The sequence below is a fragment of the Pantherophis guttatus genome, chromosome 3 (genome assembly GCF_059756535.1).
Source record: "Pantherophis guttatus breed Tessera chromosome 3, ASM5975653v1, whole genome shotgun sequence".
Taxonomy (NCBI): domain Eukaryota; kingdom Metazoa; phylum Chordata; class Lepidosauria; order Squamata; family Colubridae; genus Pantherophis; species Pantherophis guttatus.
Window position 1 is genome coordinate 153,154,326 of NC_142065.1, and position 26,483 is coordinate 153,180,808.

Here is a 26,483-nt window from a genome sequence, read left to right on the forward strand (position 1 = left end):
CTGATGACAAATAATAAAACTAATAATGGCACCATAGTTCATCATTCTCTTGCTTGGCATAGGAATAGCTCCAGAATTTAATATCTGTATTATAGCTAACTTAAGTTCTACTTTTTCAAGAAATTCATATCTAGCTCAGATCAGTTTCCATGCATCACAGGACCCAAAATTCTTTTCAAGTTAATCATTTACTCTACCCCCCCCCCCAAAAAAAAGATGTTGATTGCTGCGAAGCCAGCCAAACTATTTCTCTCATCCCATTTTTAAAAATTTATTCCTAATCCACTCTTCTCCAGAGGTGTCAGATAGTAATTTAACTATTCCTAATAGCATGGGAGTTGACAATCAATATATCTGTAGAACACCAGGTTGGGGAAGGCCATGTTAGATAAACCAAAACTGACACTCCAATTGCAAATCAAGCTGTCACTCATATATGGAATAAATGAACAAGCAGCTGAACAAACGTAGACATTTTGTGTACATTTGTTTTTCCGGAGTTTCTTTTAGAAATCTTTTGCATTGCTGCCTCAGTTCTTATGCAATCAATTCAAGACTTTGCAAGGGATTCTCATTGTAAAAAAATTAATATTGTAAGCCGAATGGGAAATTGGATGAAGTAGAAATAAGAGTATTTTTCTAGATATGAAATATCACTAGTATAAGTAGTCAAAGACTGAGCCTTGCTCTCTATGGTTTCTTACTTCTTCCCATCATATTATGTTGTCTTATATAGAGGAGTGTAAATAAAAGTTCTCAGAAAGTAATGATTAAGGGCTAGCCATATGCAGTTAATTGTAGGATCTGATTAAAAAAACAACAAAATAGCTGATACATTTTTTTTTACAAAACTGGAAGGTAATGGATAGTGCTAATAATTACCATCTTGCTCAACTGCAGCCTCAAAAACACCCAACACTAGCTTTCTGTCAAGCCTTGGGTGTAATTACATAGCCAATGTTATTGGTATCTGATAAGAAACCATTTAAAAACCCTAATTTAACGTTCTACAAATAGACTGCTTCTATCAGATGCAGTGGCGCCTTCAGACCCATTTTGAGTGCTGAAAATACTGTTGATTAATTAACAATGAATAATAAAAATTATTTCCTTTTCATATCCCTCAAGAGTGCTAAGTGTGTAGGAAATCTTTTTGAAAACACTGGTGATGTTTTAAAATGTCTCTGGCGGAATAACTCTAAGAACCACATAAGATTGATTCGCCTGTAATTATTAGGGTTAAAAAGTTATCCCACAGATGCACCCTGGCTTCTGATTAAATAACGAGAGGTTATTCATAGTCATTTCTTAACTTCTTGATCTATAGTTAGAGCGCTTCCCCCATTCACTAGAAGTCACTTTATGTTGTTGTTGTGGTGGTGTTGTTTTTAATTAAAAACCAATGCCAACTTTAACAATTTTTGCAAAGGTCAAGTACATTTCCCAATACAGATGTTTCCTCCGTAGCCCCCGGTGGAGATCTTACACTGTTGGCTCCTCCGAAGCCGTCGCAAGTAAGGCGAGGACAACTTAATTTAAAGCACGGGTTCGGTTCCCTTGCTTTCTGTTAGGAGCGGAGTTGTCTGTCACCCACGACCAATTAATCACTTTGGAAACAACGATCCGCGCAGTTTCTTTGCTTTGCTTTCCCCTCCTCTTCGAGGTCGCTCTGACCGCCTCTCGAAGCAGCAGGTGGGAACTTGGGAGCGCTGGGCGGCTCCACTGTCGCTTTCCTTTGCCAGTCGCCGCCGCGGGTCGGTTCAAAGGCCGCCACCCCAAACTCTGGCCGTCGTAAGCACCATGGACAGCGATCTCCTGCCCCGCTTGGACGCTGCGAGTTTCCGGAGCCTGTGGCAACGCTTCGACGCTGACGGTGAGTGAGAGGCGGAGGAGACTGGGGGTGGGAGTGGGGGGCGCTGAGGGTTCCTCGGGGCAAAACCTTAATTTGGGATAAATCTGTTTCGCTCTTCTCTCGGCTTCCCCTAACGGGCCCTTTGTTTGGTTGAGATTCCCTGCTCTTCGGGATTTTTCCCCTTGTCCTGAACTTTTATCTGTAACCGACCTGCTTCACTTTCCAATCCAAGATGCCCTGTCAAGTTGCGAACCTTTTTGTCACTGCTTGAGACGATTAATCAATGGATGACCAGCTAGTTTGTTTACTCCTGAATAGTTTTTAATGACTCATTACTCCCAGGGACAGTTCCTCCCCCTCCCCGTGCCATCACTTTGCTGAACATCTAATTCTTGCAGTTTTGTCTCATGTCTATGTATATTAACCCTACTACAGCGTGGCTGGAGTATTCTTATTTATCCTTCTTATTTACTTCCTCCTTCTATTGGTATTATTATTATTCTCTCTGTAGCTTTGAATGTACACCGAGTGCTTCGTTATCGGAGACATATTCTTGGTGTGTCAAATCACAGATGGCCAAGTAAAGTATTAAAATCAATTAAAGTAAATAAGACATACATGAGTTGCATATGTTAGAGGAAAATACTTTAGCAACAGGAGGAGCAGATCCAGGGCTTACATGCATCTCAATCTCCTTTGAAATATAGATTTGATCCATTTATGAAATAGGAATTGGTGTTGTAAAGCATTGGGCTTGGGATTGATATAATTATTGTGTATTCAGTAATATAGTTTATTTTATTTTATTTTTAGACAATGGTTACATAGAAGGAAAAGAGCTTGATAACTTTTTCTGTCACCTGCTTGAGATCCTGGGCAGTAAAGTAAGTACTCCATCATCTTAATGCTTGATGAACATATCTTTTATTTTATGTACACAGAGAGCATATGAACCAAGACAAATTCCTTGTGTGTCCGATCACACTTGGCCAATAAAAAAATCTATTCTATTCTATTCTTATGTGCATGTAAGAATGACACGAACAAAAGCTTGTCCAGCCTATTCCTGGCTGGATTAAATACAGCAGAGCTGAACATCTGTTCAGCTGGATTAAATACAGCAGAGCTGAACATCTGTTCTGGAACTCAGTTGTTTACCATGAGCCTCCACCTATCCTCCACTGAAATAGCAGGTTGACTTTTTAAGACTCCCGGTGCAGAGCCTTGGTTGTTCTATGCTATGCTTGATCGTGATGAGGTTATTTAACCATATCCTTACATGTATCTCCTACTGATTTGCCTGGTAATTCCTACCACTAAAAATCATTTGCTACCCCCAGAGTCTACTTCGCTTCCTTTCAAACAACCTCATTACTGCTGGCTCTGTGTTGACGCTCCACGTTTGCCATCAACCCAGGGGTCATATTTCAAGCATTAGGCTCACCTGTCTTTTTCAGGAAACCATACCACCTGTTTAGTTTGATTAATGAGCCTTGGGTATCTATTGAGTGGATAAAGGGAGTTGTAAAGCAGGTGTTCTATGGCCCATAGAATCTGTGGTGACATTAGTTTTATAGATGTTGTATTCTGGATTCCAAAATAAATTAATACCAGATTTCTTTGGATTTATACTTGGATGCAAAGATCTGTAAATAAGGTACTATGTAGTTATTTTATTTCAGCAAATGTATTGTCCTTTTATTTTAGTTTTGATTGCTTCCTGTTCAGAGTACGAAAAGAGATACATAGTCTCCCTTTATGTTCTACTTTGTCTGTCCTTGAACATGTAGAGTTTTAATTTAAGAAATTACCAAAGGCATAGGCAATATTTTTATTACATTAGCTGTGTATTTATTTCCACCATAGTGAACAGACTTTTCAATTTCTAACCATTGCTTACCTGGCAACCTGTTGAAAAGCAGAAATGAAGGAAAGCTAAATTTGGGGTGTGTGGGTATGTTTAAACCATGTCTGAACTAAGGTTCCACTTTATATGGAATATAAGAATAATTTACAAGTATGTAAATTGAGATAAACCAGGTACAGAAATAGGTTGTACTAAGGATCTTCCCTAAGGTTGCCTAATTTTTTTTAAAAAAAGATCCCAGCTGTTAAACTCTGAACCATTTATTAGAAGGCTACTGTAAGCATATGTATGTGATAAGTTATCCTAAATTGGTAGCACTTCAATTTAATTACAACTTTATATTTCCACGTAACACCAAAAACTAAACAAAGGAAGGTTAAAGAAGGATAAATATTAGTTTATGTAGTTCAATTGATAGCTGAATTTTATTTTTTTCTTTAAAAGAGGGGTCACATTTCTAAATATATGAACAGTAGGTTAGTGTCTGTTGCTCTCTCTGGAAGTATATATCCAATTTTATTTTTGATCTCTCTGTTTTCAGAGGTGAGATCTCCATGAAAATTGGCCATTTTAGCTGAGCATGTTTACTAGGCTTTACATGAGATGAAATTTTGTAGAAGGAACAATTTTCCGTTCCACTGAATGGAATTATAGTATCACTGCAGACATTTCCCCAGTCACGAAGGAACCAGAATACTATGCTTCTATTTTTCAATGCCTAACGATTTCAGGTAATCCTATTGCAATTGCAGGATCCTAGTTTGTTAGAAATTTGAGAAGAGAGAAAAAGAAATTGACAGGTGAAAGGAGAATATAACATTTCTTTCTTGTTACATAATGAAGAACTGGGGTGTCAAACTCGCATCGTCACGTTGTCGTCATGTGACATATGGCAACTTTTCCTCCTTTCGCTAAATGGGGTGTGGGTGTGGTCAGCATGTGATGTATCCAGCCAGTGGGCCGCGAGTTTGACACCCCTGATGAAGAGGATAGGTATTAACTAGTTATGCTGAGAAAAGTTATGTTGTACCTACTTTCTAAAAATTAAAGAACTTGGTGTGAATGAAGGCCAACAGCAGCTAAATAACTGGCAATTATGATTTCATGTGGGTGGGTATAGGTGGATAGAAAAGCCAAATCCAGACTAAATATCTGATTAACTTTGTGACCAGTCTTAATAATTAAATAAATGGACAGGCTTGAAGAACTTCTGTCTGATAAAATAACTTATACAGGAAGGATTAAGTAAATTTCACCACACCTGATTAATCTGTCAAGCTAGCAAGGTATATATGCTTCCTCTGCATATCTGTTTGGTGGGCCAGTCGCAATTATGCATATTTTCAATAGTTACTGTAATATTAGATATTACCAATGGCTATAATCCTATGAGTGGAGAATGGGAGATCTCCTTTCTTCTTTACAGAGATCTATTCAATCTATGATTATTTTGTAGACTATTTTGGAAACATAAAGGTGATGCAAAGGCACTTACCGCACAACCTAAAAGGGTTATTGTGAGAAAGAATAATCAGCTTCTAATTTTGTGCTTTGGAAATTTAAAGGGCATCATGCAAGCAAATAAATACTAATGTGTACACTGAAAGTTGTTTCCGTTTGAATAGCTAACAGTTTCATAATTATTATTTTTAACCTTTCCCTGTTGTTATTTTTCTCCTAATGACCAATGGGGTCTCTACTTGTTGGTATTCTTCCCATTTCACTACTCTAAACTGTTCTCATTTTGTGTAAGCAAAGCCACTCCAGCTGGGAAAACAATAGAATGACAGAATTTGTCAAGCGTGCAAAATGGAAAAAGAGACAATTGGATGGTTGAAGACAACATGGGGAATTGGGAGGGTGGTTTTTAATTGACAAGATGCACTGAGGAGTCTGAGAGTTAATTTTGAAATCTGGGTCCAGAGAAGAAACACAGACATCCAGAAATTCTCTTCTTGGGGTTTTCTATATACATTTAGCAAAATTTCATTATATTTCCCTCAGGGTTGTTGAGGGCTCCCCCCCTCTTCCTTAAAATAGCCAATCTTCCATTCTGAAACCTTGACAGCTCAGCTCAGCTGTTCCTGGTTACCATTTCCATGTACTTTAAAAGGAAAACTAGCTATTTGTTTTGAAATAAGAATAGTGGCTTAACCAGAAAAGTATTTTTCACGGCCTCACTAACAGGGTCACCCGACATTCTGAGTTCAAACAAAACAAATAGATAGGCTTCATCCATCATTTTTCATCAACTGTCAGCTAATTAAGTGCACCTTGTGCAATATCTACCAAGTTGGAACTTTTGAGCTTTTGAACTCTGAACATATAGATGAATCAAAAACACAATACATTTTCTATGAATATAAACAGTTTTAACACCAATATAGGGCATTGTGTACAAACATTTCTAGAAAAATAGGAAGGTATCATAATCAGGACAAGAAAATTGAAGCTCATACTATGGACAATTTATGGGAGGATTTAAAAGAGAGAGAAATAGGATTCCTCAAGAATATCACATACACATTCATAACGGGAACTTTAAGTAAAGAAAATTGCCTAAAGAATCCAGTCTGCTAATGGGTTAAATTTCTTGTCATTTCCATATCTGTAAAATGTGGATTCTTTGATGTGAAAACAATCCTGAATGTGTATTTATTTATTTTTCCTTTGAGTTAATTTTGACTCTTGGTGTCTGCTTGGACTAGTCTCTGTGGTTTTCCTGGCAAGACTTTTGGAAGTGGCTTGTCCCTGTCTTTTTTGTAGACTTGAGAGAGATTAGTTGCTCACCTAAATTCACCCACCTGACTTTGTGCCTATGGCAATACTAGAACTCACAGTCTCCTGGTTTCTAGTGTGGTCCCTTAAGCACTACAACAAACTGGTTCTTGACTAATGTTACTAGAAATCTAATTTTGTAATTGGATTTAGCTAGATATAATGACATGGTTTAAAATATTGCTTGCAAACAGTAACACTGCTAACATGTTGATAAAATATGTTTTATGTAAAGAATTAATATTTACTTCAAGTTACAAGTTACATGAACCGACATACACATACACACACACACATTCAAGGGTAAATTCTTAGTTGGCTACATACCTTTGAGTTAAAACATATGAACTAATTGTTAATTAGTTAGCAATTTTATATTTTTAAAAAAGGAAGCTGATGACTAAAGCTGATGAACTCAGCTGAATATTCTATTCTGCTATCCCTTTTATAGTATAATTTTCAAAGCCTTAAATGATCGTGAACTCCTTTTGTAGTTTCCACTTGAAAAGTCAAGCTGGAAGTTTGAATTATAATTATAGGTGATATTTTTAAAAATCAACCATGGAAATCAACCCACTTCTTTGTTATACTTTCTGAAAGATCCTTCATTTGGGATAAAAATATCTGGAGGTATTGGGGTTTTCAAAATTCTTGTTTCCATAACTCTTGGAGCACAGACACGTTTTAGCAATAGATAATACTCTGGTTCTGGTGTTCTCTTGACTAATTTAAAGGCCATGCATCACATGTTTCAATTGGCTTATTTCATTTCTGTTACCCATTTGTCATCCAGGACATTCTATAATCAACAATTCTCACCCATTGTTATCCAATGCACTGGGCATGTCATCAAACTAGATGGGTCCATGGGTCTCCATTGGAGGGCTCAGGGGCAAATGATGACATGTGTACAATGGCATCACACAAATGCTGTGACTTATGCCAGTTGTTGGAAAGCAGGTTTGTAGTAGTGGCATTTAATTCATGGTATTATTTTTGATATCATCATGGTTTGCTGTGGACACCACCACTGATCTCCAAGGTCACTTCCAGTCCTTACGTTCAATAAGTCTATGAAAGGAAGGAGGAGCTATAAAAATTATGCCTTAGAATGTGGTTCCATATGACACCCTGGTGTTTCCGTGACTCTAATTCATGCACTTCTAATTCTGCCTAGGATGAAGCTCACTTGATTTTGCAGTCAGATATCTTCAAGTTGGGGGTAGGAAGCTGCCACTAAACAACTGTTTTGCTTAGCAATGGAAATTTTGGGCTCAAGTCTGGTTGTAAATTGAGGATTACCTATAACTGCAGATGCTGTGATTCTCTACAACTTCTTATTCTGTGCTACATATGTGGATATATGGTTGTGTGCTGCTCCTCCATTTACAAATACCTACAAGATAATATAGCAAGTATATTTAATTGGGAGTCTTCATTAGCAAAGCAGATCAAATTTTTTACTCTTTTAGCATTAAAGTTGCTCTAAATCTTTTCCTTTCAGTACAGAACACCAATTGTAAGTCTTCCATGGGTGATCTTGAAGAAATATAAAAAGAACATTCTGTTACTCTTAGAATGTCAGTTGTAGCCATAATCCTATGATCATTTTTTTTTTTGTAACAGAGCACCATTACAGAAGAAAAGGTTCAGAGGATGAAAGAACAATTGATGTCAACCTACAATGTAACTAATGATGGACGCTTACAAATACAAGAGGTATCTGCCTCTTTTCTTCTTTGGGGATTTTAGAAAATAGCATAGATAATTGAACACACCCAAGAGCCAGTTTTAATAATAGAAATGTGTTGTATCATAGACATTGCTGCTGTTTTCTCATTTCAGCCATACCTGATTCCCGTTTTTGGAAATAATCCCAGCAGGAGTGTTCACAAGACATGGTCAAAAAGGTTAAGATCGCGACCACAATGATACGAGATCTGCCCATATTCTTATGTGTGCATTCATGCGATACCCATAAAAAAACCAGGAAGAGTTAGAACTCATCGTTGTGGCTGTCATCTTGATTTTTGACGATGCCTGCTAGGCAGCCCTGAGTCCTCTAAACATATAGAAAAGGGGCATTAGGCAGATAAAAAAGTTAGGATGATGCTTGTGTGATTGAAGGTCCATTCCTTTTTTACATGTGACACATGTGTGAGACACATTAAAAAAACCAACTTTTTTTGGTTTTAACTTTTTTGATTGACCTAATATCGATTGAGGATACTGATTATTATACAATGATAATCATTCATGTTATTTTAGCTTGCAAATATGATTTTGACTGAGGAAGACAACTTTCTGCTACTTTTCCAAAGAGAAACTCCTTTGAATAACAGCGTGGAGTTCATGCGGGTAAGAGTTCTTGCTGCATGTTCCAGTTTTTGAAGTAACAACTGTTATTCGTTATTTCACTCAGTCCACTGCTTCAAATAAAGTAAGTACTGGAGGATTTGGTTTTTAAAAACAGAATGTATTTGTGTGATGAGAGGAGCGAAACCTGAGACTATTTCTATTTTTTTCTTCCGATACCAAAAAATACATTTATCTGGGACAAAACAATAGTGTTGTTGGAAAGGAGGGAGGTAAATCATATGTGGGCATGGAATATCAGCAACTTTTCTTCTACAAAACTTCCTTGAGATGCATCTTGAGCCATAGACGCATCTCTTTTTGTGTTCTGTAATACATAATCTCTTATTTGTGTGTGGTTTGCTGTGAAAGTGACAATACATGCTTCTTGACACAGGTAATCATACCCTACCCTACCCTACCCTACCCTACCCTACCCTACCCTACCATACCATACCATACCCTACCATACTCCTTCCTGTAGCTGCTTATTCAGTTCATAAATTACAACCTTATCTTTCTTTAAAGCAAATATAACCACAAAAGGACTGTGTGTTTTGAACTGTGAAAATATCAGCCTTTGACTTAAGAAACTGCAGACATCAGAAGGTTTAATGGCTAATCCATGTTTACTTCATATGGAAAGGAATAAAAGCTATGTCTATTTTTCCATGTAGTTTAGTGACCAGATTTCTCTTATGAAAAACATGTTAGCAACATGCTGGCCCTGTGCGCCATAGTCTCTTACATTAAAAAAAAATAGTAAAAAATAAGTTTTCGGTCAATAAACTGAGAAAGACTCAACAGCTTTAACACATCACCAAGAAGAAGCCCAGTTCAGCCAGCTTTTGTATGGATACTGATTATTATCAGTAATAGATAATACTATTAATAGATAATATTAATAGTAATAGATAATAGATAATATTTTATAGAAATTATTATCATTTCTCATCCTGTGAAGATAATTCTACACCTGGTTAGAACAGATTTTATGGCTTATCAGTTTCAGCCTCAAAATGCAGTTTGAGATAAGCTCTCTTATTTGCACAGCAATAACCTGGCCTAGATGTGCAATCATGGAAACCACACGTCCCTACTGAACTGGCATGTCTGTAGTCTGATTTCTTTTCATAGAAAAAAAAAATCAGTAACACAAACAAGTGAGACCTGTAATAAAATAAGATAGTGTAGAGTATGTCATGGACAAAATAAATGGATAGCAAATAAAATGGCGGTTGCACTCTTATCTTCCATGTCTTTGAAATTTTGGGCTCAATTGTGATCAATTGAGGACTACCTGTATATATAATCTTCTTTCTAATGCTATCATTGTTTCTTGTGATTTGGCGACTAAACAATAGACAGTTCCGTGAAACTGATGTAATGAACCAGATTAACAGAATATGTTCTATGTTATTTACTTTGTTTTTTTTAGCGATACAACCACTTCTTCAGGCTTCTGCTATCTGAATCTGTAGCACTCTAAAGGTCCTGAGAGAAATCTGTCAAAGGATTTATTGGTGAGGTTGTGATGTTAATTCAAAGACATGCCGGTAATTTGTAAAGTATCACACCTTTTTCTTTCCTGCAGATTTGGCGTCATTATGATGCTGACAGCAGTGGCTTTATTTCAGCCGGTGAACTCCGAGTAAGTTCTGGGCTTGCTGGAACTGTATTCAGATGCTGCTTTTGTTATTAGCTACTCTCTGATTACCTTTGCCTATTACCTGTACTAAGCAGAGTTCCAGGTAAGCCACCTTTCCCAAGGTGGCTGCAAGCTGCAATTAAGTTTCCTTGGGGGGGGTGGCAATTGTGGATAGGAATGAGACCCCAAAATGAATAGGCCCACAGCATGTATATAGAGAAGACTTGTTTCCCCTTGTGGCAATATTTGTGGGTTAATTTATTATTTCTTTTACCTTTGTAGAGGAGCTATTTTCTCTTTAAAATAGTGGAAACCTGCTGTGCCTATTTTCAACTACAGAAGGCAGAAATGCCTCTGGATTCTGGAAGCCAAAACAAAGTTGGTCATCCATGAATTATGCATGAGATTTGTATGAATCAAGCTCTGAATCATGCATATTGTTCCAGGATAAAGCTGAAATGTAACTTCTACCCTCTTTCCTGAACTTAGGACTTTCTGCAAGATCTGTTTCGGCAGCACGAAAAAAACGTTTCCAAGGCAAAACTGCAAGAATACACCGATACCATGGTAAACTGAAATTTCTTAACTATTATTCCTAGCATTATAGTAATTCCTAAATCTCCGAGGCAGCCTGAAGGATTTTGACACTATTTGGATGTGTGCAGCAAAGGATGAAAAAGAATATTATACACAAAGCACATAGGATTTAAAGATCATTTCAAACAGCAATCTTCTATCTTCAGAAATATAATGCAAAGGAAAAAAATGGAAATGGTAGAGCAAGAGCAAAGAAAAAATGAAGTAAGGAGAGAGCTGAGAAGAGGGTTGAACTAGATGACCTCACAAGAACCTTCCAATTCTGGAACTCTATATTTTGCCTTTATTTGACTCAGAGACCTGGCACATCCCCCACTTGTGCCCAATAATATGTCATTTTTAGACACTGTGCTTGAGGGAAAGTGTCATCTGCAGCCAGTGCTTTTTTAAGGGGGTGCTTCCCAAACCCACATAACTTACCCAAAATTGGGGAAAAGTGGTTTTTCTTTCAGTAGGGATACACAAACTCATCATCCAATCCCAATAGGTCTTTAAATAAGACCTTTCTGATAAAAAGGATATCAGTAAAAAGGATTTACTGATAAGTGGTTTTGGGTAAGGAAGGAAAGGGCTCGGGAAGTCCTGCTTTAAGGAGGCTTGGTAAGATGTTGAGGAAGGATGCTCATATTCTTGTTCTAAATCAAAAACATTCTTTCAGCTTTTGGGGCTGCGGCAACAGCTTGAAAGTGTAAAGGGTGAATGCTTTGCAGAATGTCAGCAACCAAAAGTAAATTTTCAGATGCAGGATATTAATTGAGGGCTGGCTCTGCAACCACATTAGTCCAATGTTATTGTTATTATTTCATCTTTATTGGCTGCCATTATTTCCATGCTCAGTTTAAAGTGTTGGTTTGGCTTTTATAGTGCTAACAGCACAATATATCTACTTAGCATTAAAAGCCACTAATTTCAATGATTTTATATTCAAGTGAGTGCATATAGATTACCATCTAAATGGCCTAAGTATGTAAGCCTTTTCCATTTCAATATTTCTTATAACCTATTTTTTAAAAAGCTCACTTGGAACCAACGATCAGGAACACTTAGCCCAAACACATGTTTAGTTTGTTTAGTCCTAGTAATTTTGTTCATTGTGTTTTCTTTCCATGTACCTAGCAATTTTTGAGATATTTTATCTCAGTTATGTTGAACTCATTAAAATATTATATACATAAAAAGTTTCCTGGATTAAGGACTAAAATTATTAGCACACAGAGAGAAGTCTTGAATATCTTCTATTACCATATTTTTCAGAGTATAAGACGTACCTTTTTCCCCCCAAAAAGAGGGTGAAAATCTGGGTCCGTCTTATACTTCGAATGTGCCCCACCCAGCTTCTTAAACGGGGGTTTCAGAGGCTGAAAAAAGCATCAGAAACGGAGCGTCAGAAAAAAAGCCTCCAAACAGAGCTTCAGAAAAAAAGCCCCCAAGCAGAGCTTCAGAAAAAAAAGCCTCCAAACAGAACTTCAGAAAAAAAGCCCCCAAACAGAGCTTCAGGAAAAAAGCCTCAGAAACAGAGCTTCAAAAAAAAAAAAGCCCCCAAACAGAGCTTCAGGAAAAAAACCTCAAGAACAGAGCTTCAGAGGCTTTTTTTCTGAAGCTCTGTTTCGGAGGCTTTCAGAGGCAGAAAAAAAAGTTTTTTCCGAAACGGAGTTTCAGAAGTTTCAGAGGCAGAAAAAAAAGCAAAAAAAAGAAAGGCACAGAGCTCACAACTAACAAACCTGTTGCTAAAATTCACCTCTGGGAACAGCTGATTAGGGGTATTGCGGGAGGCTGATCCACCCACCAATCAGCTTTTTTCTTATTTTCCTCCCCAAAAACTAAGGTGCGTCTTATACTCCGAAAAATACAGTACATTTCACGTCCAGAAACAGAACAAATCTGTAAATAACCATTGGTTACATGGTTATTTTAATTAAATTTAAATTTTAAACTGAGCAAGCAAACTTTTTAACTTAAAGGAGCAGCACACATGCACAAAATAACCCAGTCCTTTGCTAAGATCATTGGAGGAAACTTTTCTTCTCACGTTTCAGTGAGATACATATGGTGATAATTCAAAGGGTAGTTTTTCTAGTAGTGGGCCGCTTGGAGATCCAGCAATAGTGTTCCTCCAGCTACTAGGAGAGCATTCCTTAGCAAATCTTTATGTGTCAGTGGGATCAAAGGATGATGAACAGAGCCATAGTGCCATCATCCTAGGAGTGTTGATCAGCAAAGAAAAAGGTTTCGCCGCTGAACTAAAAGGTCCAAGTTAATATGGCTGCAAGTCTATCACCCAGTACTCACTATGAGGGCATCATGTCCTCTAAGCATAATGCAAGGGTGTACAAATCCTCTTTTTATTTGTGGCTAGCTAAACATGTATATTGTCCATATTGAGTGGATGGGAATTGAGAGTATTTTGAGGGTGCTAATTGGCTGATGAATTGCCAAAATATGCATTTCCCCCAATGTCAGTGTGACTGATGCACTGGCAATCAAGGCAAGTCTGATCACATTAATACCGTATGTCTCCCTAAAAAAAGGAAACTTAATTTGTAGAAGTTTGTCCTTGCTGATGTTGATGAAGATTCTCAGTAATCCAGGTAGAATTGTAGCATTGCTGATCTTTCTAATAGGGCTCTCTATTGCCTTTCTAGCAGTGCAGCTCTCTATAAATGCTATCTCCATCAATTTGAGCATCCAGCTCTGTCTTGAATGCCTTACAGGCCATTTAGAATTAGATTTGATGGCCAAGTAGTTGTTAACTATGACTTTTAAAGTACCCTGGTATTTAGCATTCTGCAATTCACAAAGCTACGTTTTGTCTACGCCACATGCAAGGAAAGCTCATTGCTGGGATATTCATCCGCAAATCATTCTACCTACCCTGCCAAAATAATCATTTCCAGACTGAGGCTATTATTATTCATTGGCTAAAATAGCAAGTCATGATAATATCTGTCCAGCTGTCAGCAATGGGCTTTCATTTCCAGTAGACAATCTACTTCCATCAGATATAGCAGTACCTTTTAGCTATGTAAAAGGTAATTTTTTAACCTTTTTAAAATGTGCAATTTAAATAAAGGGGGGGGATCCACACGCTATGGATTAATTCTCAGCTACCTGGATGATGAGAATGTTCTCCATTTTTGTCCAAATAGTTGAAGAGTAATTTAGTAATTTAGTTTATTGGATCCCTGAGATATAAAATAGCGTTTGAATTTTTTTTTTTTAATTTGATTTATATGCCGCCCTTCTCCGAAGACTCAGGGCGGCTTACAATGTGCTCAGCAATAGCCTTCATCCTTTTGTATATTTATACAAAGTCAGCTTATTGCCCCCACAACTGGGTCCTCAATTTACCTACCTTAGAAAGGATGGAAGGCTGAGTCAACCTTGAGCCTTGGCGAGATTCGAACCCTGCAGTAATTGCAGGCAGCTGGTCTTAATAACCAGCTTAATAACAGGGTGCCTTAAACCCCTGTACTACCAAGGCTCTTGGATGGTAAATTGTTTGGGTCCTTCATAACCCCATGGCATCATCTCTTTAGCTTTTCTTTTAAAATTATTATAGTGCAGTAGGAGACCACTTCCTATGCATCTTAATACATTAAACCCATCAAAAAATTCTGGGAAGAGTTTTCAAAGAAAAGGGAAGGGTACATGAGAAAACAATCGTGCTGTCAGCATTCCAGAACGACCCAACTCCAATTAAAAACTCTGAGACAAGCTTCATCTCAAAATTTTCATTTATTGGAATAGGTATACTGTCACATCTGGGAAAACCCAAATCTGAGAGTTCCGGGTTTCCCCTCAATAAATCAAAACCCCATATCCAGCCCCTGCACCCATCAGTCCATCACATGGCCCAATCACCATCCTTCCCAACTTGAGAGACCTCTGCAATCACTCCTCCTCTAGATGCAGGAGCACCATGACCTTGACCAAAAAGAAGAATATATTATGTCTAACAAAATCCACTCTATCAAATCCCACCTCCTCCTTTCCCAAGTGCAGGAAGGTGGCAGCGTGGAAGCTTCCAAAGCTGACACATGCACTTTGGGACAGGTTGCTAAAACACAGTTTAGCTAGCAGTTAAGGCATCAGACTAGAAACCAGGAAACTGTGCATAATCCTGCCTTAGGCATGAAAGCTAGCTGGGTAACTTTGGGCCAATTTCTCAGCCCAAGCCATTTCACAAGATTGCTGTTGTAGGGAATATGGGAAGGAAGGAATATTAGGTACACTTTCCACCTTGAATTATTTATAAAGATAATAAATATGGGAACTAAATGATAAGGAAGGGCACGGTGGCCTAGCAGTTACAATACTGGAACTTGTCAACCAGAAGTTTGAGATTCAAGTGCCACACAATAGGGTGAGCTCCCATTCTCGCCCCAGCTCCTGCCAGTTTGAAAGCATGCAAATGCAAGTAGATAAATAGGTACCACTTCAGTGGGACCTATTCAGTGTTCCATGCGCTTCAATGTAGAATCATGCCGGCCACAAAAACTTCTTTGGACAATGCTGGCTCCCTTGGCTAAGAAACAGAGATAAGCATTGCCCCCTAGAGACATGATTGGATAGGGGAAACCTTTACCTTTTTATAAATGATAAAAAGAAAAAGAAACCTGGTCTCTCTGCAGGCTACATGTTTTTCATATTGTAACAGTTATGACAGGGGACTGTTGCTTTCAGTTCAGTTCAGCGACTAATGATAAAATTGACAAACCTAAGTAAATCTCAGCAAGAGGAAAGGACATGTTAGCTAGTTAGATAGTTAGTTTATTATATTTGTATACCGCCCTTCTCCCGAGGGACTCAGGGCACTGAACAGCCATGGTAAAAAATGTACAAGAAAAATTAAAAGCTTACTAAAATAATTCAGTCATTCGGCCAAATTTAAAATATCCAACTAAGATCATTTAAAAACCCCTATCAAAACCCAATTTAAAAAACCTTTATCCTGTCAGTCCAGCTTGCTGGAATAATAGGGTCTTCAGAGAGCGACGGAAGGCACGGAGGTCAGGGATCCTTCGTATGTCTGGGGGCAGTTCATTCCTTAGGGCCAGGGCCCCCACAGAGAAGGATCTCCCCCTGGGGGTCACCAGCCTACATTGTTTGGCTGACGGCACCCTGAGGAGGCCCTCTCTGTGGGAGCGTACTGGTCGGTGGGAGGCAATCAGTGGCAGAATGCGGTCCTGTAGATAACCAGGTCCTAAACCATGGAGCGCTTTAAAGGTGGTAACCAACACCTTGAAGCGCACCTGGAAGACCACCTGAAGCCTATGCAGCTCACGCAAGATGGATGTTACATGGGAGCGACGAGTCGCCCCCATTATTACTCGCGCGGCTGCATTCTGGACCAGCTGGAGCCTCCGGGTGCTCCTCAAGGGGAGCCCCATGTAGAGAGCATTACAATAGTCCAGCCGGGAAGTGACGAGGGTGTGAGTGACTGTGTGCAGAGCGTCCCGATCCAGAAAGGGACGCAACTGGGAGATCAGGCGAACCTGATAAAAGGCCCCCCTGGCCACGGCCATCATATGATCCTCCAAGGACAGCCGTGAGTCCAGGAGGATGCCCAAGTTGCGAGCCCTCTCTGAGGGCTGTAATGAGTAAGATTGACTGTTTATCGTCAATTGCCTATTTCACTGTACAGTGTTATAAAAGAGAAACGAAGGCTTTTGAGCTTGCCAGAGCTTGCCAGAAGAAGAGAAGAGAAAAGAAAGGATGTGAATTGTAGAAGAAGCTAGGCTCATCCCCACAATAGTGAATCACGATTCATACAATGGAACTGGGTGATGATCTCAGACAATGAACCAGGTGCAAGAAAAGAGACAATAAAACTCTCATCTCATGCAGCGTTGGTATGATTTCACATGTGGTTGCTGAAACGTCTTGCTAGAAATGGTCAAAGGCTTGTAATATCTCATTATTTCATATGATTCAGGCATTTTCATAGACAGCATGTGAGTTTTCTCATCACTATTTTGAAAATTTGGCAATGCCCTTGAGATTCTGGTGAGTGGGCACTGCCTCACCAACCCTAGTTTTCTGTCTTGGCAATAGCAATAGCACTTAGACTTATATACTTATATGCTTCATAGTGCTTTACAGCCCCCTCTAAGCAGTTTACAGAATCAGCATATTGCCCCCAGCAAACTGGGTCCTCATTTTACCGAACTTGGAAGGATGGAAGGCTGAGTCAACCTTGAGTCGGTCAGGATTGAATTGCCGGCAGTGGGCAGAGTTTGCCTGCAGTACTGCATTCTAACCACTGCACCACCACCGCTCATTCTGCCAATCTGATTACTGTTAAAAATTCATCACGTGTCAATTCCAATAGATTGGCGAAGGCTCCAATAGAAAACGGAGTTGTTTTCCCAGTTCGGTCAGGCATCTCAATTAGTCATCTTTTTTTCAAATGAGGCCAGGTGTATCCTTACGTTGCAGTTGATAATTGATATATTTCTGATTAATAATCTAAGTTCAGTAATGTTTCAACAATAGGAACTGTTAGAAAGTTAGGGATCTCACTTTATCAGAGCTTGACTCCTCCTCCAGTTGAGGATTTGTGTCAGGGGTGGGTTCTACTTACCTTTACTACCGGTTTGCAGCGGGGCCGTGCACGCGCTTGCTTTGCTCGCTCGTGTATACACTCTTCTGTGCATGCACAGAAGCGTTTTGATGACGTCGGGGTCAGTGGGTGGAGCCTCCCACCGGTTTTACTACCAGTTCTATAGAACCAGTGAAAACCGGGGGCAACCCACCACTGGTTTGTGTGGCACATGTTGAGTGGGTATGAGGGAGAGATCATGAGGTGCAGAAACTGGCAATTTGTAAGATGCAAAGAGAAAGAGTGAAGCTGCTCACTTGATCTTGGGAACACCTTTGTAGAAGGACTTTTCTAGTTACCACTCATAGACTGTATAGTATTTATAAATAAGCTTAAGTCTCTATTTGGCTACATCAGGGGTGTCCAACCTTGGCAACTTTAAGACCTTTTTGACCTGTGGATTTCAACTCTTAGAATTCCCCAGATGGAATTCTGGGAGTTGAAGTCCACAAGACTTAAAGTTGCCAAGCCCGGACACCCCTAGTCTACCTTGTGCATTCATCTGAGAAATCATATGCTGTAGGAGTGCAGGGTATTGATTTTGAGATGGCACTATCTTCTAAGCCACTGAGCCTGAAGATTACAGGATAGAAAGATGAGATATTATGCAACATATGGATATAATCATATTTCTCCACCCCTCCTGGGGTTTTTACAGCTTTCCTAATGGTAGTATTAATAAAATAAAGATTAAACATTATCCTAGTTTTGAATATTTTAAAACTGGAGCTAAGCTGTGCAGTTTGCCAAATCACTTTCCCACATAGAAAAAATTAAATCCAGCTTCTCAACCTCCTTTGATTATAGTTTATTCCATTCACTATTTCCTTCACTCTTTCTTCCTTTCCTTTTATTCTGGGAGGGGGGAAACATTGCCTTCCCCCCCTTTTTTGCTGTTTTGTGACATAATGGCAGGAAAAGGGCAGAGGGCGGGGCCAAAAGTCAACCAACCAGCAAGAAAGAAAATCTAAGAATACAGTTAAGCTTAATTAGAATATACTTCAGAGAGCAGAGAAAGCCTTTTACATTAATAGATTTTGATAGAGATCAAAGAGACTGAAAGAGACTGAAATTTCTTAATTAAATCTCATTTTTACACAGACAAAGCTCTTTGGTAGTGTCAAATGTTTTTGGAAGGTTCAGCAAGATGATGGATAAGGACCATTCTTCTGATGGCCTATGGCAGAGCTCTCCAAACTTGGCAACTTTAAGACTTGTGGACTTCTGGGCAACTCCCAGAATCCCTCAGCCAGCCATGATGGCTGGGGAATTCTGGGAATTGAAGTCCACAAGTGTAAAGTTGTCAAGTTTGGAGAGCCTTGACCTATGGTTTCCAAGAACAAACTCAGAAGACCTGCTCCTGCAAACCTCTCCCCAATAGTGCTCCCCCAATGTACTAGAACTGCTTCTATCAGAAATCTTGAGCTGCGGAACTCTTGGCCATGTTGGTAGAAATGTTTATTTTTATCTATCTGTCTGTCTGTCTGTCTATCTATCTATCTATCTATCTATCTATCTATCTATCTATCTATCTATTTGTCGAACATGTATAAGATAACAGATGTAAGTATAAACATGATTATGAATACAGGATAAGAATACGAATAAATGGGGGCAGTAGGACAGGGACAGTAGGCACGGTGGTGCGCTTATGCATGCCCTTTACAGACCTCTTAGGAATGAGGTGAGGTCAACAGTAGAAAGTCTAAGGTTAAAGTTTTGGTGGTTTGGGGAAGAAACCAGAGACTCAGGTAGTGCATTCCAAGCATTGACCACTCTGTTGCTGAAGTCGTATTTTCTGCAATCGAGTTTGGAGTGGTTTACCTTAAGTTTGTATCTATTGTGTGCTCATGTATTATTGAAGTTGAAGCTGAAGTAGTCTGGGAATTGTTTTAGTTTTAGTACCTAAGGATGAAATTCTGGAGCAGCCTGCTGTTGACATCTTAGGCCTACAGTGTTTACATAGGTACTTATCCATGACTCCCAAACAATACATAATAAAGTCTTCCCATAAGGATATCAGATGCAAAATCCTAAATTTTCAGCACTCCCCCACCAATTATTCCTTTGCAACTTACATTTACTTGTTGATTTGTCCCTACAGTTTGTTAAGGCTTAGTGTTAGGGTTACCCAATTATCTTATCCTAAAATTACGTTCTTCAGATTTTTAGCCTATCTCATCCTCAAAGGCTTTTGAGCTGCAGGTTTATACATGCTTTCCAGAGACCAAGCTCTACTGAAGGTAGTAGCACCTTCTTTTGAATCAACCTAGATGTTTAAAAAAATTCCATCAGTTGTTAGGGAAAAATTGGAAAGTGGGAGAAAACAGGTAAATATTTTGCTTACGTATTCAATGCCCACTAGCTGAAAGAAGGATCACAAAACATTATTTTAAAGTTATGACTTGAATAATCCAAATATCCCTGGGAGAAATCTATGGTAGACTTATTAACATCTTTGGATCACCACATAACCAACCATTTGTCTGCCTACTGTCACTCAAAGTAATTTGAGCGTATCATTCTGATTAGTAAAATGCTATTGGTTTGGGGTGCAGAGGTTTTTTTAGCTCTCCCAGTATTAATCATTTCACTTCCACTATTTGCTTTGTAGATGAAGCTCTTTGACAAAAACAAAGATGGCCGGCTGGATCTGAATGACCTTGCAAGGTAAATATTCACAGTTTTGATTCTCTTGGAGTGGCTTCAGCATCTTACCTCCTGTTGTACAGTTGCTAAAGGCTCAGGAAGCAAGGTGACAATAAGCCGTATCACAAACTACTGTTTCCTGAAATGTCTGTTAACTTCCCGTGAAATCTCCTGTCTTTCTGAGCTGTCAAGCACAACTGTCTATTTCTGTGGAAATGAAGTCTCAGAAAATAATAGTTTGGCTCTTTCCACTCAGGATTTTAGCTCTTCAGGAAAATTTTCTCCTTCAATTTAAACTGGATGTAAGTACAGTAATTTGCAGAGAACTTGATTATTCTTTTTTTTTCCTGTAGTTTTCCCCCCCGAAAAAATTAATTCCTCTTCTACATGTTCTTTGATTTAGGCTTCCAGTGGAGAAGAAAGAAAAAGAGACTTTGAGAAAATATTTGCACACTACGATGTTGTAAGAGTTTTATTATTACTATTTGGGATTACTGACCCTGCAATACACCAAATGATAGAGTCCGTTTTATGAATGCTGTCCTTTATTGGAAGACACTCTCAAATACTCTATGTCTAGTTTAAAGATAAGTTAAAGATAATCTATGAAGAGGAATTTCCCCATCATTAAAGAGTCCTATTTCGTTGCCATGCAAATCATGGGCGTTTGTGGGTGTCCTCATGCAAATGTAATTTCAATTGAAATTACAGAATTCGCACTATTTATACAATTATTGCTGATGTGATATTATTGTGACCAGTCAGTTAAACTACAAGTCACTCGGTTATAATTCTTCACAAAGTGTAGAAAAATGGATTTTGCTTTATTTAAATTATGGTAATTATTTTTAAATGTAAGTGTGTGTACAAATCCATGTGTACATGCATAGTTGCAGAGATTATTATAGCAAATGGGTCAACAGGGCATTATCCAAACAAATACTGCTCTTAGCGGAGGGAATTTTCTGCCTTCCAACACTTAAAATGTCAAAAGTAATTTATTTTTTTAAATTTGTTAGGGCTGTGCAAAATTTTTCAAAGAAGTATTTGGCAACAAGCAAGAATCTATTTTGTAATCATTAAAGCAAGAGGTTTTGTTTTTTGTTTTTAGCAAGGCTCATGAGTTGCTTCAGAAGCGGGTTCTGGCTGTCTTCCATTCATAGTAATTCTTTTTGTCCTCTAGGTACAAATGCAGATAATTCTGGTCTCTCAGTGTAATACATTTTAGCCAAGTACAGATGAAGACTATCCGGGGTGTCAAAGTCACAGCCCGCAGGCCGGATGCGTCATGCGCTGGCCACGCCCACCCCTGGTTTACCAAAAGAGGAAAAAAGTCATGATACATCACATGACGATGATGTGACAACGCTAGTTTGACACCCCTGCTATAGGCAGTGGAAAATTTCTCTATGAAGGTTTTCATAGATGTCATATTTCATTTCATTTTTATGGATTGGAATTGCATAAAGAATTTCCACGAATAGATGAAGATCTCTAGCTTTCAAAGCCAACTGTTTGCAACAACAGAACAATAGAATTATGTAGAGGAGGCCAGCATACTTGTTTTTCTCCTTTTGTTTACACAGACAACACACATTTAAACTACTTGTAGGAAGTGTATGACTCTTATTGATCTGGTCCATGTGGTGGAAAGAACTTGATGTTCATATCCCATTAGTCTCTAATATGCCCCAGCTCTTGTAAGATTTATGTGTCTATTTGTTCTCAAAACTGACAGGACAGGAGTAAGGCAATAATTTTTCCCTTATGGATTCTGGTAATTTTCTTTTTTTTTTCCTATGAGATCCTTCTTACGGATATAGCTTCCAAGATTGGGTATATTATTGCTAGAAAGAAGAACAAAGAATGTAGATAGATATGTCAACATTTTTACTCCACAAATGTACATGATTTTTATATATTTCAGAGTAAGACAGGAGCTCTTGAAGGTCCAGAAGTTGATGGGTTTGTAAAAGACATGATGGAGCTTGTCAAGGTAACTTACTGTTATTATGTTTTCTGCCCGTTATTTTTTAACCAAAGTTGCTTGCAGTCCTAGATCAATTAGTCCTCCTGTGAATGTTTCAATTCAACTGTTAATGATTGAACAAAATAAGCTGCTTAGATTGTCTCTTTTATGGAAAGTGAAGAAGAGAAGAATGGGAAAATGTTATGCAACAGGAACTTTTGCATACATTACAGCTTGTCTTCTTCAAATTATCCATACTTCCTCAATTACTGCCCTTCCCCATCCTTCCTCCCAGACATAAATATTTGCTGGTAATGTACTAACTGTGTATTTCAGTTCCACAGAATATATTTCTTCCAATCTTCCCCAATCTAATAACTTCCTTTATGCTGGATTACACCTGCCATTACCCTCAAAGATCAAGCAATTACCTATCTTTGCTAGGGATAATAGGAGTTAAGGTTCAAAACATCTGGAAGAGTCACAGTTCAAGAAGCCTGTTTCATGTTATATGTTTTTTTTTAAAAAATTAAATCTATCACCCCAGAGTACAACTCCATTATTTCTCATTATCGCAGCAAATGATACCGACTGGATATAACCTTGCTGGGCTAGGAGGCTAAATAGGGTCAAACCTTGCTTATACTTAAAGGAAGGACTTTGAAGGAATAGTTGCAGGCTAAGCTGGGAAATGAAGAAACAACATAGAAGAGGCAGAGGAAGGTTCTGGGATAGATTGTTGTCATGCCCACTGGTGTGTAATGCATCTAGGCAATGATGTGTTTTTCCCGTGTTGTGTTCAATTTTATGTTATTTTAATTTTTCTGTTGTATTGAGTTTAACTTAAATTAATCAACTCAAATAAATAAAGTAGGTGGGCTTAATGCTAAAAATGACTATTTTGTTCTCCAAAGTGTGCTTTTATCTCTTTCTTTCTTTCTTTCTCTCTCTCTCTCTCATTATTGCTACAGCCCAGCATTACTGGTACAGATCTGGATAAATTCCGAGAGATCCTGCTTCATCATTGTGATGTGAACAAGGATGGAAAAATTCAAAAATCTGAACTTGCCTTATGTCTGGGGATTAAAAGTACCCCATAGGCATTAATATGCTTTTTTCTATGATTTAACAGCTTTTTTTTTTCGTTTGTGACAACCTGTGAAAACATTTGTGAAACCTTTTTCAGTACTTTGTAATAATAATCTGCTACTTTAAACTTAGAAGATAGGCTCATGAAGATTAAGGATATTCAATTAGCAAGTATGTAGTCACAAGTATGTATTCAGATAGAAAATGTGATGAGTAGCAACTGGTTCTGTGTTGTTCAAAGGAGATATTACCTCTCATAGTCTTATACATTTTGGATCAATGAGAAAGTTCTGTGATTGCTGCAACAAGAAACGTTTCTGCTGTTTATTTTGCTTTTAATGTTTTAATTCCCTCGACTATGTCCTTCATCTACTGTTCCCTTTGTTTTGTCCCTTCCTACTTTCAAGTACAATAGAGGTAGTCCTCAACTTACAATTGTGATAGAGCCTGCCCATTATGGTCGTAAGTTGCAACATTAATAAAGTGCGTTATCATGTGACCAACCCAATTTTACAACTTTTTTGCAGCAGTCGCTAAGCAAATGTGAACCCATTGTTGCTATGGGATATTTTTGCCAAAACACACAAATAAATACCAATTTTCAGCAAAAACATCATAAATCATGGTCGTGTGACGGTGAGACACTACAAGCAGCCATAAATGCAATGACCCAAAATGTGGTCACTTGGTTGTGGGAAAAGGCAGCTGTCAAAACTTTGGAACTATGTCATAATTTCTAATGATCGCCAAGTGACCAGTTATAAGCTGAGGATGACCTGTATGGCCTTTGAAACTGACACTGTTGTTTTTTTTTTGTAAGAACATTTACAGAAAAATAAAGCACAACAGTTGATAACACAGAGTACAACTGGAATGTATATTATTGATTATGTATCCATAAGTTCCTGGGTATATTATGTGTGAAAATCTTTGTCTTTTTCATGCCCTATCTCCAAAGGCAGGAGATTACATAGCTGGGAATTGTGAAGGTCTGTTGGGAAGCAACAATGAAAAGTATTGCTTCATAAATATTTATTTTTAAAAACTATTTCATTTCCCTACCATTAAAAGAATTCCAAAGTTTGCTCTGGTTTATAACATATATAAAAGTAAATAAAAATAGCTAAAATGCTCCTTCGCAATGGTCTCACTTCCATTTTTTAAAATTCTGCTTTCCTGATAAATTGGTGTTGTAGAATGTTTTATTTACATGCTAGCAAATTTAGAAGATCAAAATGAACTGCTAATAGAGAGAAGGAGGTGGAATATTTTTATTTAATGTGCACTTATACCTAAGCAAAATTATACAAGGAAAAACAAAAGTCATAACACAGTTTTAACCAATATCAGCAATGTATTTAAAAATCAGATTAAAAAAAATATCTCCCAGGCTGTCATCATTTAAATTCACACCAAGTTATTGCCACTGAAAAGTTCTCCCTAAGTTATAAAGGTCCTGAAAAAAGGAACAAATTAATTTCCTCTTTAAACCTAAGCAGCTGGAAATGAGGAGAGGCATGTGCTGAACTTAACTGAGATCCAAATGCTCATAACACCAGGAAAAATGGGAAAAACTTAACAGTATGTTGTGCCTATATTTCATACTCTGGTTTATTGTTCCTTTCCTATAACTAGCCAGCTGTACCTCTTTTTCTTTCTTCTAGGAGCCTTTCGCTGTCAGCCAAACATACCGGCTATAATTTTTTTTAAAAAAAAAACACCTCAGTATTGTTTGCTTAACTACTTAATGGAACAAAATATGCTCCATTTTCTTTTGATAATGAGCTTTGTTTATACTTCTTGAGCAGCAGCAATGCCAACTAGAGAACCATAGTCAGAAAAAATTGAAATGCTGGACTAGATTTACCAACACTGGTGCACATCCCATCTGTGCCAGTCCCTGATGTTCATTGGTATAGATTTCTTTCTTGCATTAAAAACGTTATTGTATCTCAGGATAGTCATTCCATTATTTTCTCCCTTTTTGTTTATAACTACCGTGTTTCCCCAAAAATAAGACAGGGTCTTATTTTCTTTTTACCCCCGAAATAAGTGCTTGGCCTTATTTTCAGGAAGGTATTATTTTTTTTGAGGTGCAGGAGGAGCAAGCTCACCATACCTGAATGTGCGGGGTGGGGGCACAGAGCTGCAACCATCAGAGCTGTTGAGTCCAATGACAAGCAAGGCTGCGGCGGTGGCGGGACATGTAAGGACAGCACCGGCCAGCTGCTCGTCAGCAGGCAGCTCTCCTGGCTGAGTCTGGCTATGAGCGACACCGGCAGGCAATGAGATGCGCAGCCGGTGCAAAGAACAGGGAGGAGGCGGCAACGGGACTTCTGGCAGCAGTGCAAAACAGCCACTCGTCAGCTGTTTGCCCCTGCAGTCATGCACACACTTCCAGCCATTCTTCCCAGGACTCTGCACCATTCCGTTGGCCTGGCCACACCGCTGGGTTTGCTAGCGTTTGTGGGAGCGGCCTCCGTGAGGCCGTTCCGCATAGATGGGAGGTGCATGTGGGACATGTGGGACATGTTCCCCCCCTCTTCCCCCCTTAAATTGTTGGGGAACGGCTGCTTCAAAGGCCTTATTTTCAGGGGAGGGCTTATTTTAGTGCATGCACTCAAAAGCCCGATTGGGCTTATTATCCGGAGAGGTCTTACATTCGGGGAAACACAGTAATGCTATTAATACACTTAACTATGGGCATCTTTCGCCATCAAAGCTGACACCAGACACAGCATAGAAAAAGTCAAAGAAGTAGTGCAAGATCGGAAGATGCGGAGAGACCTGGCCCACAGAATCTCCAAGTCAGACACAATCACCATGGGCACCTTTAACATGTGGTTCTATGACATAATTTTTATAAATAGACTAGTTCCATGTGCAGAACCCAAGATCTTGACGTTTGATATACAGTATGTGCTGGCTAAGAATCATAATACATGACTTTAACATAGTGACGAAATGCCTGCTTCCTTGCATTGCTTAGAACAGGTCAGGGGTGTCAAACTCGATTTCATTGAGGGCCGCATCAGGGTTGTGTTTGACCTTTGGGGGACCGGGGTGGGCATGGCCATA

The 26,483-nt window shown here is 38.6% G+C and overlaps 1 protein-coding gene across 2 annotated transcripts; it reads left to right on the forward strand.

Annotated features, from left to right (window-relative positions):
* Positions 1 to 1,483: 1,483 nt before the first annotated feature.
* Positions 1,484 to 24,547, forward strand: SCGN (secretagogin, EF-hand calcium binding protein). Of its 2 annotated transcripts, XM_034429298.3 has the most exons (11): positions 1,484 to 1,873; positions 2,666 to 2,736; positions 8,124 to 8,216; positions 8,766 to 8,855; positions 10,447 to 10,503; positions 10,990 to 11,067; positions 20,313 to 20,368; positions 20,604 to 20,649; positions 20,751 to 20,810; positions 22,275 to 22,343; positions 23,288 to 24,547. In XM_034429298.3, exons 1-11 carry the CDS (start codon positions 1,801 to 1,803, stop codon positions 23,414 to 23,416), a joined length of 822 nt encoding a protein of 273 aa, XP_034285189.2. In that variant the 5' UTR covers positions 1,484 to 1,800; the 3' UTR covers positions 23,417 to 24,547. The 2 variants fall into 2 exon arrangements, with proteins under 2 accessions (XP_034285189.2, XP_034285190.1); XM_034429299.2 differs by lacking the exons at positions 1,484 to 1,873; positions 2,666 to 2,736 and adding an exon at positions 3,370 to 3,509.
* Positions 24,548 to 26,483: the final 1,936 nt, after the last annotated feature.

Bases quoted from the DNA above. Each gene is read 5' to 3' on its own strand.
- SCGN (XM_034429298.3), top strand. From the start codon at position 1,801: ATGGACAGCGATCTCCTGCCCCGCTTGGACGCTGCGAGTTTCCGGAGC. The intron at 11,068-20,312 runs GTAAACTGAAAT...TTTGCTTTGTAG, and splicing joins AAGAATACACCGATACCATG to ATGAAGCTCTTTGACAAAAA. The intron at 20,650-20,750 runs GTAAGTACAGTA...TCTTTGATTTAG, and splicing joins TCCTTCAATTTAAACTGGAT to GCTTCCAGTGGAGAAGAAAG.